At 36.2% G+C, this 15,417-nt stretch overlaps 1 protein-coding gene across 5 annotated transcripts in view; it reads left to right on the forward strand.

Annotated features, from left to right (window-relative positions):
* The window catches only part of AKAP6 (A-kinase anchoring protein 6), a 624,611-nt gene that overhangs the window by 555,948 nt on the left and 53,246 nt on the right, over positions 1–15,417 (forward strand). For all 5 annotated transcript variants that reach the window (XM_055097463.1, XM_014347547.3, XM_034937404.3 and 2 more), the window contains one exon: positions 7,089–7,304. In XM_055097463.1, coding sequence (XP_054953438.1) covers positions 7,089–7,304 — 216 coding nt within the window. The remainder of the gene's footprint in view (positions 1–7,088; positions 7,305–15,417) is intronic.

Below are 15,417 nucleotides of genomic sequence, written 5' to 3' on the forward strand. Positions count from 1 at the left end.
GACTGATTATGTTGAGCCTTTTTTCATATTTTTTTGCCATTTGTATGTGTTTGCAGAAATGTCTATTCAAATACTTTGTCCACTTAAAAAATTGAGTTACTGGTCTTGATATTTTCTCCCATTCTGTGGTTTTTCTTTTCACTTTTCTATGGTAGCATCTGAAGTGCAAAAGCTTTAAATTTTGATGAAGCCCAAAAGTTGCTTATACTTTTGTGTCATAAAGAAGAAGCCATTGCCTATGAAGTCAAAAGCTGTTTCTACTTTTAATGTAATATCTACAAAATCATTGTCTAACCCAACATGAAGAATATTTACCTCTATATTTTCTTCTAAGATTTTTATAGTTTTAGCTCTTACACTTAAGAGTATGATCCATTTTGTGTTAGTTTTGTAGATGGTGTGGGATAGGGGTTCAATTCATTCTTTTGCATGTGGATATCCAGTTGTCTCAGCACCATTTGTTGAAAAAACTATTCTTTCCTGACTTAATTATACCAGAGCTTTTTAATTTTACTTATTTTATTGAAAGATATCTTATATTTAATCTTTAATATGCCATAATTAACTGTAAAAGAAGTCTTTTATGGCATAAATTAGTCTTGATTGTATGAACATTATCTTGTCTACACTATTACAGCATCAGAACACTAGGTGATATTTTGTTTCTACATTGAACTTGTTATTATGTGAAGTCACCTTCTCAGAGAAGCTTTATTGAAAACCCAAACTAAAATAACTCCCCAGCCACTTTGTGTCATATCACCCTGTTTTATTTGATAGCTTTTAGCACTATCTGATATTTTCTTGTATATTTCATGTTTTGTTTCCAGCCTCTCATCATTCACATGCATACAAATGTGAATGTAAATTCTATGAAAGTAGACATTTTGTGTGTCTTGCTCACTGCTATATCCCCACCACTGAGAGCACTGCTTGGCAAATAAAAGGCACTCAATAAGTACATTTGGATGGATAGATCAATACTTGAATAATGATTATTACCACACCCCACTTGAACTTCCATCTTGTTTTAAAATGTTACAAAAATTATGGCTTCTTGGCCTTTTAAAATGTGTGCTCCCCAACCTGTAATGCCTGTCCTCTCTTCTCTCCACCTTTCTTACCTTCAGCGACTTTCACAGCCTGGTTTTAGTCCCACAAACCCTAATCTGTCTACTCCAGTTAATCATGATCTTTTTTATTCTCAAACTCAGTGCCCATAGTTTAGCATATTTATCAATCACACCTTACATTTGGGTCATGGCCTCACTATTCTCAAAGCACATTCACCTCTCTTACCTTATTTAGAACCTACTACAACCTGATGGTCTTACAGAAAACCTTTGCCTCGTATTTATTTCTCTCACTTTGAGGAATCAGTGTCTTCTCTTTGCCACCAGCTCTTAAGAACAGGTACATTTTATTACATGCCTCTTATCCACCAACACTAATTCCATAATGAAAAGTATAAAGTTTGGCACATAAATGATGCCCAATGAATGCTTATTTGCTATGAAAATTATCATTTGCTAACCTTCCCCCACAAAACAATGATCCCAAAGCAGCCAGACAAATGCATCTTCTAAAGAAGCATAGAGGTACCAGAATAGCCCCTTATTTTCCCCACTTGCTCTATTTCTTATTAGAGTATAGCTTCAGGCATTAACATTATCTGTACCTGAGTACCTTGTACCTTCCAAGTAATCATCATTGTTTTGCTTTATTATGTGTGCTTTCTGGGAGCAGAGTTTCTTTTTAGCTTAGCACAATGCCATATGTATTAGAGTCATTAATTAGCAAATGACTTATTTGATAAAAATGACAAAAAAGAGTAAAATCACCAAATACTGGATCCAAATGACCTAATACATAATTGCACTGGAAATTCTGGAGGTCATCAAGAAAATACTAGTAACATAAAGATATCACTGGATGAAAAGATCTATTCATTGATTCACTCATTTCTTTTCAGTCATTTGATAAAAATAGGAAAGTAATTGATCATCAACAATTGTGGTCCCTAGGCTCTTGGCTACCAGTTTCATTCCAGAATTAGAACGTAAAATTTCTATTACTATTTTTATACTTTAAAAAGTCTACTCAGCTAGATTAATCCTCTTACCTAAAAACTAAGTTTCTTTATTTCCTGTAGACTAGTGTTCTCAAACTTTAGCATGTATTGGAATCACTTATAGAGCTTGCTTGTTAAAGCATGGTTTATTGGGCATCACCCCAGTATTCCTGATTCAGAAGACGTATAGTAGCATCAGAGAATTTGCAGTTCTAACAAGTTTCTGGGTGATGTGAATACTGCTTGGCGTGGGCACCGTACTCTGAGGACCCTTGTTGTAGAAAATCTGGTCATAGGTAGCAGACAAAGAGGAGACAGCAAAACACATGGAAAATTTTAGGAAACTCTTACAACTAGGGGATGCAGCTGCTCTCTTGACATTTTTTTTTTTTTTTTTTTTTTGAGACAGAGTGTCACTCTTGTAGCCCAGGCTGCAGTGCAATGGCACGATCTCAGCCCACTGCAACCTCCGCCTCCTGGGCTCAAGCGATTCTCCTGCCTCAGCCTCCCGAGTAGCTGGGATTACAGGCACCCACCACCACACCCGGCTAATTTTTATATTTTTAATAGAGATGGGGTTTCACTGTGTTGGATAGGCTGGTCTCGAACTCCTGACTTCAAGTGATCCACCTGCCTCCTCCTCCCACAGTGCTGGGATTACAGATGTGAGCCACTGCGCCTGGCCCCTCTTGATAATATTTAAACTAGAAGTCACCTGTGTTTGTTCACGCTTCCCTTCTCTCTCCAGCTAGATTGAAGGCAGGTACATTATCATATATGCAGATTATACCTTCTTTGTTGTGCTTGCCACATAGAAGCCATGCTCAACTGATGTTAAACAGTTGATCAGTTTAGAAGGCGAAGTCTAAAAGTGGGAATAGCTTCATGGGTTTTTTTTTTTTTTTTTTTTTTTAACAGATCAGCTAAAGTCCCACCACTTTGTTCATATTGGCCTACCTAATGATGTTTCATCAACCTACAAAGTTAAATTATGTAATAAATATTGGAGACAAATTGCTTTGGAGTTTCTCAGCTAAATTTGTTTCTCTCCGTTTTTAATATATACTTAGTTCTGGTGTTTTTAAAGTATTATTTTCCTTCTCATCTCTCTTTTTTTCTGATCTGGTTCTTACATCTCATTTGCTGTAACAGTTCTTGGTGTAAATAAAGCTTTTCTTTTATTATAAGCTTATTTATATCCTTTTATAAACTATATGACATTCAATGTCAACTATGTGTATACAAGTAAATATAAGTAAATATCTATCTGTTTGCATATATGCACATATTTGATATATAATGAAGACTAAATACCAGTATTGAAAGTCTTAACTTCAACGGTGTTAAACTGAAGCCAATGTGAGGAATAATATTGCATATTTGCTCAATAATATGATTGGTTTAAACAGTTGAAAAGAGTGACAGAGGAAGTCAGTAGAGGAATAAAACCCAGATAAACCAAAAAACACCCCTGCACATTGCCACTGGTAAATTGAAAATCAAATTGACAGTTTACAAATGTGAAACAAAAGCCTTAAGCCTGTTGGTAACTACCTTATAATGTGGATCGGAGATCATTATAAAGGGGGAAAAAAGACAGATAATGACCTCCATTCTAACAGATTTAACCTTGCAAGACGAAATTGCCTAAAGATTATCAAATTATAGGTAAATATAAAAGCACTTGGAATCCCTTTCTTAGGCATATTGATAGTTGTGTTTTTCTTTCTTTTTAAATTTTGTTTCCCTCTTCTTTGTAGTTTTCTAGGAAGGCAATATGACTATGCGTGGGAACCAACATGATCTCATTAGATATCAAGGAAAATGCTTAAAAATGGCAATAATGAAAAGCATTTCAAACTTTTCTGTTTCCTACTTCCTTTTCCAGCTCAGCTGCTTCACTGTCTCTCCCCAGCACACCAGGCACTCCCACTGCCAGAGGCTACTTACTTGTTTTCCACTTTAACATACCTCTCAGCCTTCTACCCATGTAACCACCACCACCCATCTTGGTCCATCTGGTTCACACCATTCCCCTGAAGATTTCATTGACTCTTCAATAGCAACTTGCACATACTTCTGTTAGCACCATCCTCTTTGATATTGTACTTATTTGTATAGTTTACTTCCAGTAGACTCTCAACTCCTTGAGGGAAAAAGAGAACTTGCTCCTTTTTGAAACCTTCATTCCTGAAACGGTGCCTAGCATATGGAAAGTGCAGTACACATTTGAGGAGATCAGGGAGGTAGGGATGTGTTTGTCTTATTTCTGTGCTTTACTTAGGTTACTTACCTTGAGTTTCTGTTTCAAAGCACATTTTCTCTGAAATGAAGCCAAAGATAGTTATAATAATTGTTTCTATCTATGCATATTTTATTATGGAAATAATATAAACTACTGATTCTAAGAAACGTTGCCAGCACATCCACTGATTTTATTATGAATTTTTGATTACAAATGCATATGTATATTTTAATGGCTGTCATGGAAGCCCATTTATGTAGAAGAATGTTATTTTATTAATTATATCTTCTAGGTATAAAAAAGTACGGAAAAATATGTTGGTCATGTAAAATTTCCAATTTTCCCCTCCTTTTTAAAAGTAGCATTATTTCCCAAGTGCACATGTAGGATAAATTTTTAATTCAGAATGTAGACTAAGCCCTGTGTTCATTTAAAGGAAAAAAAAAAAACCCTGCAGAATTGTGAATATCCAAAAATCAGATATTGAATATCAACAGTAATTGCCTTCTTAGTTTTTAAACCACTGTATTCATCTTGATTATTCATCTTAAGATAGAAGTGGGGATCACCTAGATACTTAAAATACTGGATACATTCTAGATACTTACAAAAAAATTTATGGCCAGTGATCTTTATGAAAAATTTCTCCTAGCAACCTCAGATGTCCTGTTTCAGAACTTTGAAAATGCCTATAAGGTGAATGAAGTCTGTTTGGGGTGCTTTGCAAATGTTGCCTGATGTGGCCTGTGCTAACTCTGCACATACCTTTAGTGCCATCCATTGCAAATTTTCATTTGGCTAAGAACTTTGGGACTTTTTGTTGGCTTAAGAAATACAGTTATTATGCTAGTTAACTTTATTTTAAAGAGAGTTTTGCAAAATTCAGTTCTATGGCACAGAAACATCTCTTTTGATTTTTCTAGGCCTTTACGCTTAACAAGTTAACAAAACAGAAACAAAACCCCAAATCCTTAATATTAATATTTATAGGACTCACTTGGGCCAATTTCATTTGGCCGTAATGTTATCTTGAAGTGTTTAATATTGGGCCCCAAATTGACAGGTATTAGGTGGCCTTCATAGTTTGACTTGCCCAACAGTCGTTCTAGAGCAAGAGATAAATTGAAGGGTGTGTGTGGATGTGTGTGTGTGTGTTTGTGTGTTTGAATGAGAAGAAGAGACAGAGAGGGAGAGAGAGAAAGAGAACATGCACGTGGGGTTGAGGGGAGACATTTGACAGGGTTGTAGGAAGAGATGGTAACAATGCCAGTTGCCTTAGTAGGCTTAGGTTTTATCTTTGAATGTCTTAGGGATTTCTCCTCATTCAGCACTGAACCAATTAATAGCAGCAGTAAAGAAATTTGTCAGACATGGTGGTTATATCAGGACTTATATAGGGAAATAGTAATGAACTCTAGGAAAATAAATAAGGATAAGTTCAAGAAACATAACTGAAACTGCTGCGCTGGTATAAATTGAATAATAAAATTTCTAGTCATATTTTGCCATAAATAGAGGTTTGGGAATTTGTCATTCACCTTATTTAAAATTCAGAAATATTAAAGGTACAGAGTTCTCTCATTACAGAAATAATAGAATTCCAGCCATTACTGAGTCAGGGTCATTTAAATGGCTCCAGCATGCATTATATCAATAAGTGGGACATCTGTATGAAATGTCCACCTGCTGATCTGATACCCCCACTCCATGCACATTTCAGCGCACCACACTTAATCATTTTAAGATTTCTTCTAATGAAGCCTTATCTAGATTAACATTTTAAGCACAAATACTTTCAGGCATTAAAACTCTCACACTAAATGAAATTGCATTGTCTTGTTTACCCTTGTTGATTAATAAGCAATCTGTTAACTGTTACAACAGTCCAATTGTGGCAGTAGAAGGAGATTAGTAATTCAGTGATGTTTGTGGATATAATCATCATTTCTCCTGAAGGCTCCGAATTAGAATATCACTTACACACTATCCGTAGGCAAAGAAAGGATATAATATTTTTAGACATGTGTACCCACTATTTTGCTTGAATCATTCAGTTTAGGGTCACTGCAGCAATACAAATGCTTCTGGGGGCAAAATGCTATTTTGGTGCCGGCATGTCCTTCTTAAATAGTGTGAATGTCTATTAAAAGAAACACAGCAACCAACAAATAGTGCAGTAATAATCCAGTATCTTAATTTTCGCTTTCAGAACATTATTGCTTTGTTAATCAAGCTTCGGAAGAGGAATATTGCTTATCTTTTTTTTTCAGATAATAGATTTTATATATAAAAATTCTTTGCAATCTTATTTAACTTGTTCTCAGCCAGTAGAAAACTGAACTTTTTGCCTCCAAAGAATGTAGGAGTAAATTTGGAAAAATTCTATTTCCTTTTGGAGGATTTTTCTGTCTTCTGTGTTTCCTTCAACCTTATGTCAAAGCATGTCAATCTGTTTGGCATTCATCTGACCTAAATGATTTATTTCATTAGGCTAGAAATTGTTAATTACCCAGGTGTCTAGGGAGGACCCTACATTTCAGAGGGATAAATCAGTGAAAAAGTGTGGAGGAATGGGATGCAGCTACATTCTTTAGCATATTGGACTTCTGTAGGAGGCCTCCATTCTAAAAGGGACATCAGAGCTCTTCTTGTCCTATTGTTGGTAGCTGAGTGTATCACTACAATTTGAAATTATGATGGAAGAAGGTGTTTCATGTTTTAGGGAACTCTGCCCTATAAACACTCATAGATTGGTTTCTCTCTATGTTGCAGTCCCTTTGTCGTGAAATCAAGCAACGACGTCGAGGAGTTGCCTCCATTCTGCGACTATGCCAGCATCTTTTGGATGACCGGGAGACTTGCAATCTGAATGCAGACCACCAGCCCATGCAGCTGATCATTGTAAATCTTGAAAGAAGGTGGGAAGCCATTGTCATGCAAGCCGTCCAGTGGCAAACACGTCTACAAAAGAAGATGGGAAAGGAATCTGTGAGTGATGCTTTTTTTAAGCATAATTGTCTGTCATTTTCTCAGACAAAAAATAATTCTTTCAGGCTTGGAAACGGTGTTCATCTTATAAATGGTTTTACTAACTAACTTAAAGTGGTTTTGCCATCTTACAAGTGGTTTTAACTAACTAAAGCTCATAGTTTTACTACGAACTAGCTGTCCACTAAATGAAACTCCATTTGTCATAACACTGACATTTATTTGCCTTATTAAAATGCCTTTAGTGTACCTCATTGTCTTCTTGAAAAAAATCACATGGAGATTTTGCTTAACCTTACCAACCTAAGCCATTAATTCTTTCAATCATTCCTTCGCTAACAATATTCATTAATCATACAATAACCCATGAATATTTTGCTAGAAAGTAGCTTAGTACTGTCAGAGCATATGGAGTAATGTGTATGCTCTGCAGATAATACAACGAAATAAAGTACATTGTTTACTTTTCCCTGACATGACATGAGTTAACATCGTCTATTTGTACAGTAATCTCCTAGTGTTCCTGCTTAGAGCTTCTTCTGATAGTTACATTGCTGAGAATTGGCAAGTTTCCTCTTACAGTTTTAATGCAGTGCTCAAGGTGGTGAGTAGAGATTCCTTTTAAGGATTTTCCAAATTGAGTACAGGTTTAAGCTGTTGCTAGATGAAGGAAATAGATATAACTAGAAGTTGTTTCCTTGTAATATATGATGCATATTTGTCCAGAGAGCCTTCATATCCTTTAGGAAAGAATTTATCAATAAAAAGATTGCATACTCCAAATGACCTTGAGGTCCATGTCTATTAGTTGAAGGCCTAACTCCCATGTTTGACTTATATAAATGGAATACATACATACATAGAATGGAAAGTTTTCCTTATATGTTTATATTTTTCAGTTCTATAACTTTGGAAAGTTCAGGATCCAAAATTGAAAAATCAAATGTAAAAATCATGCTGCTGAAAAATTCTTTCCTCCTATGAATTCTGATTTTAACGAAGCCTTAATATCTGTTCTTTGACGTGTTAGGCACTTGGGACTGGGAACAGAAGGGACAATGAATCAGCAAGCCATCTAATTCTTTTTGCATCTGTAGATATATTGAGTCTGGGGGTGATTTTATCGTCAATAGTTCTGTTTAATTGTTTTAAGCTGAAGTTGTTAAATTTCTTAAGACTTCCAAGTTATTACTAGTAATCAGAGTCAACATAATTAGATGTCTTTTCTTGAAATGACCTGTTTTTTTGTAAAGCTATTTAGCTGGCATGTTTTTTGTTTGTTTTGAGAGTGTTTGGAAGGGCAGATGAGATTATTATTATTACTTTCTATACTTTTAAGCCTGTAATTGTGGTAGTGGCTGTAAGATATATGCAAAAATCGACTGCAGCAGGCAAAGTTGTGAAATTTTTGAAGCATTCAAACTGCTTTGGAGGAGGCAAAGTTGTGTTTCTTTGAGGATTTATTTGAAATCGTATCATCAGGGGTTCTAGAGCAGTTCTCTGCAGCCTAGATGTAGACATTTTTATCCTTTTTTTTTTTTTCAAGGATGGAGTCTTTCTCTATCTCCCAGACTGGGGTACAGTGGCCTGATCATAGCTTACTGCAGCCTCAAACTCCTGGGCTCAAGTGATCCCCCCACCTCAACCTCTCAAGTAGCTAGGACTACAGGCATGTGTCAGCATGTCTGCCTAATTTTTATTTTACTTTTTGTAGAGACATGGTCTCGCTATGTTGCCCAGGCTGGTCTCAAATTCTTGGCGATCCTCCCACCTTGGCCTCCCAATGTGCTGGGGTTGCAGGTGTAAGCCACTGCACTCAGCCTTTTATTCTACTTCTATGGTAAAGGCAAGCTTTAGCTTTGAGGAAACCCTGGCTGCTTCTTAGAGGTTCAAGCTACTACATACAGGTAGATACAAATTCCAAACAGAGAAAGGTGTTTCCTTTTGTTTAAGGTGACTGCTGAATGTGTAGACTGGAAAAATGAAGGTAGCAAATAAGGTCCTTTGTGCTGAAAAAAGTTGAAAATCACTGTCAGAAAAGGAATGAAGAGAGTGGTCTAATGCCAACAAATACTGTGAGCACCGGGTACATCATTCAGTGGGAGATATTTCTCTGCTTCTTATCTCTGTTGGTTGAGTGAAGAGTCCAGGTTGCTTTGAAGTTGCCAATGTGGGAGGCTGCCTTTGCAGAGAATCAGAATCCTCTAAGTTGGCTCTTCAGTTATCATATGTCCCCACTCCCATTTCATCCTTGCTTGTGCATTGGGACTTTCACTTCTTTGATATGGTTTGTCTGTGTCCCCAACCAAATCTCCTCTTGAATTGTAGCTCCCATAATTCCTAGATGTTATGGGAGGGACCGAGTGGGAGATAATTGAATCATGGGGGTGGTTTCCCCCATACTGTTCTCATGGTAGTGAATAAGTCTCACTAGATCTGATGGTTTTATAAGGGGAAACCCCTTTCACTTGGTTGTCATTCTCTCTTGTCTGTTGCCATGTAAGATGTGCCTTTTGCCTTCCACCATGATTGTGAGGCCTCCCCAGCCACATGGAACTGTGAGTTCATTAAACCTCTTTTTCTTTATAAATTACTCAGTCTTGGGTATGTCTTTATCAGCAGTGTGAAAACAGACTAATACACTGCTATATCCCCCAGGGCCTGGGAAATACTTGCACATAGTAGGTCTACAAATAAGTATTTGCTGAATGAATGAGTACATGTGTTCATTTAATAAATTTTGTTTCATTCTGGCATTTGATTTGGAGTTACCGTATCTATATTCTAAATTTTTACATTTTTTCACAAAGTAGCTGAGTGTTATGTTTCTATAAGAACACCAAGAAGATGATCTTTAATCTTTCTTGCTTAATAAGGCCTCCCCGGACTCTGAGACCTGTTTCCTAAACTCAAGGAGACTGTCAGTCTCTAAGTGGAGTCTAAGGAGGCTAAAGTGGCTAACATTGCTACAGGGCAGAGTGCCAAAGAGGAAAGGGCTACACAGACAGGGCGCACCGGAGATATACAGAGGGATGCTCTCAAGTACTCAGCAGAAGGAACCACCTGAAAGGATTAGAGGGAACACTCCCTGGAGCTTGCACAGAGCTAGAAATCATTCCCTTTTCCCTCACTCATAGTAGAAACCCTCATCATTCACAAGGCATGTGATAGGGTACCAAGAAAGGTTTTTGCCTTAGTAATGGGGCAAACTTAGACTAAATGCTGCTCTGGTCTTGCCCAAAAAAACTTAAAAGCAAGGCCTGAAAGGATCAAACTGTTTCAAAGTAATTTAACTATACTCCCAGGACAAAGCTCAAGAATATTTATAGGAATACAAATACCCAGCATACAACAAGTTAAAATTTATAAAATTTATAGTGTCTGACATCCAATCTAAACCTACCAGGAATGGAAAGAAGCAGGAAGAGTCAGCTGATGTGAATATGAATATTAATCAATATAAACTGATCCAGAAATGTCACAGAGTATAGAATTGGTAGACAAAAACATTAAAAGTTATTATACCCGCATTCCATATGTTCAAGCAGCTGGAAAAAATATTGATCATATTAAGTAGAGACATTAAAAATATCTACCTGAAATCACATTATAAAGAGGAAAACTATCATTACTGAGATGAAAAATACACTGGATGAGATTAACAGCCAATTAGACATCACAGAAGAAATAATTTGTAAACCTGAAAACATAGCAATAAAAACTGTGCAAAATGAAGCAGAAAGAAAAAAAGACAAAGCAAAATAAAATCAGAGCATCAGTGAGCTCTGAGGTATCTTCAAGCAGCCTAATTGAAGATTAGAATTAGAATCCCATAATAAAAGGAAGGTGGAAGCTGGGTGCTCTTGCTCACATATGTAATTCCAGCACTTTGGTAGGCTGAGGTGGGAGGACTGCTTGAGGCCAGGAGTTCAAGACCAACCTGGGCAACATAGCAAGACCTCATTTCTACAAAACAATACAAAAATTAGGCAGGCATGAAGACACATGCGTGCAGTCCCAGCTACTTGGGAGACTGAGGCAGGAGGATCACTTGAGCCTGGGAGGTTGTGGCTGCAGTGAGCTGTGTTTGTGCCACTGCACTCTAGCCTGGATGACAGTCAGACCCTGTCTCAGAAAAATAAAAATAAAAAGATAGTGGAATAAAATAACCTAGAATTATATATACAGAGAAAATATCATTCAAAAATGAAGACAAAATAGTTTTCATTCATTAAAACCTGAAAATATTCATTAGCCATCGACCTGTACCACAAGAAATGTTAAAGGCAGTCCTTCAACCAAATGGAAAATTATATCAGATGGAAACCTGGATAAGCACAAGGGAATGAAGAAGACTGAAAATAGTAACTATGTGGGTTACTATGAAATTTTTTTTGTATTATTTAAATCTCTTTAAGTGGTAATAGACTGCTTAAATCAAGTTGATAACAGCTTATTGTCTATTTATAACATATGTAGAAGTCAAACGTATGACAACAACATATTGCAACGGCCAGGAACTATGTGGTTTTTATTCTATGTGAGGTGGTATAATATCATTTAAAGTTTTTTTTTGAAAAGAGGATTAAAGAAAAAATTAGACATGTGATAAGATAAAATATATGCTTTTGGGGTTTTTTTATTTGTTTGTATTTTTAGATACGGGGTCTTACTCTGTTGCTCAGGCTACAATGCTATGGCACAATCATGGCTCACTGTAGCCTTGACCTCCTGGGCGCAAGCAGGTCTCCTGCCTCAGTCTCCAAGTAGCTGAGAGTACAGGAGCATGCCAGCATACCCAGCAATTTTTTTTTTTTTTTTTTTTTTTTTTTTTGTAGAGATGGGATCTCGCTATGTTGCGCAGGCTAGTCTCAAACTCCTGGCCTCAAGCAGTCCTCCCACCTTGGCCTCCCACAGTGCTGGGATTACAGGCATGAGTCGCCATGCCTAGCTTATAACTCTTTAAAAACATAACAAAAAGCTATAATGAGTAGGCCAACAGAGGAAATGAATAGAATCATTTAAAAAAAAATAAAAGAAAAAGAATAAAAAATAGATGCAATAAATAGAAGAATAGCAAGATCGAAGACTTAAAACAACTGCATAAATAATCCTGTTAAATGGGAATGGACTAAAAGCCCCAATTAAAAAGCAACAATGATCAGATTAGGTTTATAAAGCTCTACTGAGTTACATGTTGCCTATGAGAAACCCAATTTAGGCCAGATGTGGTGGCTCACACCTGTAATTTCAGCACTTTGGGAGGCTGAGGCAGCAGGATCACTTAACCCCAGGAGTTTGAGACCAGCCTGGGCAACATGGTGAAACCCCGTCACTACAAAAAAATAAAAATAAAAAATTAGCCAGGCATGGTGGCAGTGCACCTGTGGTCTCAGCTACCCACTACTCAGGAGGCTCAGGTGGGAGGATCACTTGAACCCAGGAGGTTGAGGCTACCATGAACAGTGTTTGTGCCCCTGTACCCCAGCCTGGGCAACAGAGTGAGACTCTGTCTCAAGACCAAAAAAAAAAAAAAAAAAAAGGAAACCCACTTTAAACATAAAGATATAATAAAGCAAAGAGATGGAAATATATATATTAAGCTAACACAAACAGAGTTGGAGTGGCTGTATTAATAGTAAACAGTGTAGATTTCAGAGCAAAGAAGATTACAAATTATAAAGAAGCGCATTCTTAATGATAAAGATGCCAATTAATCAAGAAGACATAACATTACTAAATGTTTATGCTCTAAAACAGAGCTTTAAAATACATAAAGCAAAAATTGATACAACTGTGAGGAGACAACAAAAACAGACCATTTTGGGCAGAGATTCCAATACTTTTTCTCAATAGCTGATAGACCAGAAAAATCAGTAAAGATATAAAAGACTTGGAATGATACCATAAAGCAATTTAATTGGCACTTAAAACACTCTATCCAAGGCTTTTATCAAAAGGATAATGAATAACAATTGTTGGTGAGGGTGTAGAAAAAAGGGAACCCTTGTCCACTGTTGGTAGGAATGTGGATTGGTGTAGCCTCTGTGGGAAGCAGTATGGAGGTTCCTAAAGAAAGTGAAAACAGAACTACCGTATGACCCAGAAATCTCTCTTGTAGGTCTATAGCCAAAGGAAATGAAATCACTGCCTCATAAGGATGTCTTTAGTCACATGCTCATTGCATCATTATTTATCATAGCCAAGATACGGGAACAACTGAAGTGTCCATTAGGTGAATGGAAAAAGAAATTGAAAAAAAAAAAAATATATATATATATATATGCATGCTTATACACATACATACACACAATGTAATATTTGGCCTTAAAAAAAAAAGGAGATCCTGCTATTGGTGAAAACATGTATGAAACTGGAGGACATTATGCTAAGTGAAATAAACCAGACACAGAAAGAAAAATATTACATGATCTCACTTATATATGGAATCTAAAAAGAAAAAAAGAAAGAAACAGAGAATCTGAAGGGAAATGGAAAGATGTAGGTCAAAAGATATGAAGTTGGAGTTATGGTCCTATTAAAAAATCTAGAGATCTAATGTACAATCTGAGATGATGGATATGTAAATTTGCTTGAATATAGAAGTCACTTCACTACATGTATCAAAACATCATGTTGTACACAATATATACATTTAAAAATCAGTCATGTCATCCAGCAGCAGCAGAATATACATTCAAGTGCACACATAACATCTACTAAGACTCTCTTCTGAGCCACAAAACAAGTCTTAAATTTAAAAGAATTCAGCCAGGTGCAGTGGCTCATGCCTGTAAGCCCAGCACTTTGGGAGGCTGAAGCAAGAGGATGGCTTCAGCCTGAGACTAGCCTGAGCAATATATTGAGACTCCATATCTATTTTTTTAAGTTAAAATAAGTCATATCATACAAAGTATGTTATTTGACTATAATAGAATTAGTTTCGAAATAAGTAATAGCAATATATTTGGAAAATCCTCAAATACATGGAAGCTAAATAACACACTTATATACAACTCATGGGCCAAAGAAGAAATGAAAAGGGAAATTAGAAAGTATTTTTAACTGAATAGTAACAAAATATTAAAATCTGTGGGATGCCACCAAAACAAAGATCTTAGTTTTCACCTTATGAAACTAGAAAAAGAAGACCAAATTAAACCCAAAGTAAATAGGAGAAAGAAAATAATAAAATCAAAGCAGAAATCAGTGAAATAGAAGACAGAAAAAATAATAAAGAAAAAAATCAATGAAATGAAAATCTGGGGTTATTTTTGAGAAGACCAATGAAATTGATAAACCTCTAGCTAGATTGATTAGGGAAAAAAAGAGAAAAATAAATTATCAGTATCAGGAATAAGAGACAGACATCACTACAGCTTCTACCAATACTGAAAGAAGACTGTCAGCCGAGATCGCGCCATTGCACTCCAGCCTGGGCAACAAGAGTGAAACTTACTCTCAAAAAAAAAAAAAAAAAAAAGAGAATATGAAGGTAATTTTATGAATAATCTTTTGTCTACTAAATACATTGAGTCATTAGTTTAAAACCTCCCCAGAAAGAAAATTTCAGACCTAGTTGGCTTTATAGGTGAATTCTACCAAACATTTAAAGAATACATAATATTAATTTTATGCAAAGTTGTCCAGAAATTGAAAAGGAAAGAATATTTTTCATTCTCATTCCTTGGGCAAGCATTACCCAGATGTCAAAAAGGCAATACAAGAAAACTGCTGGATGATATCCCTTATGAATGTCAATAAAAAGATTCTTAACAAAATTTTATCAAATCAAATAAAAAGTATATAAAATAGAAACTACATCATGATATTGTGAGGTTTAGCCTAGAAATACATAGTTTCATACTTGAAAACAATCAATGTAATTCATCGTATTTGTACACTCAGGAAACCCATTCGATTATCTCAATCCTGAAAAAGCATTTGCCAAAATCCAATATCCTTCCTGATAAAAACTCTCAGAAACCTAAGGAAAAAATGTCCAGGTGTGGTGGCTCACACCTGTAATCCCAGCACTTTGGGAGGCCAAGGTGGGTGGATCACTTGAGGCCAGGAGTTCGAGACCAGCCTGGTCAACATGGCGAAACCCCCA

Source organism: Pan paniscus, chromosome 15, assembly GCF_029289425.2.
Source record: "Pan paniscus chromosome 15, NHGRI_mPanPan1-v2.0_pri, whole genome shotgun sequence".
Lineage (NCBI taxonomy): Eukaryota > Metazoa > Chordata > Mammalia > Primates > Hominidae > Pan > Pan paniscus.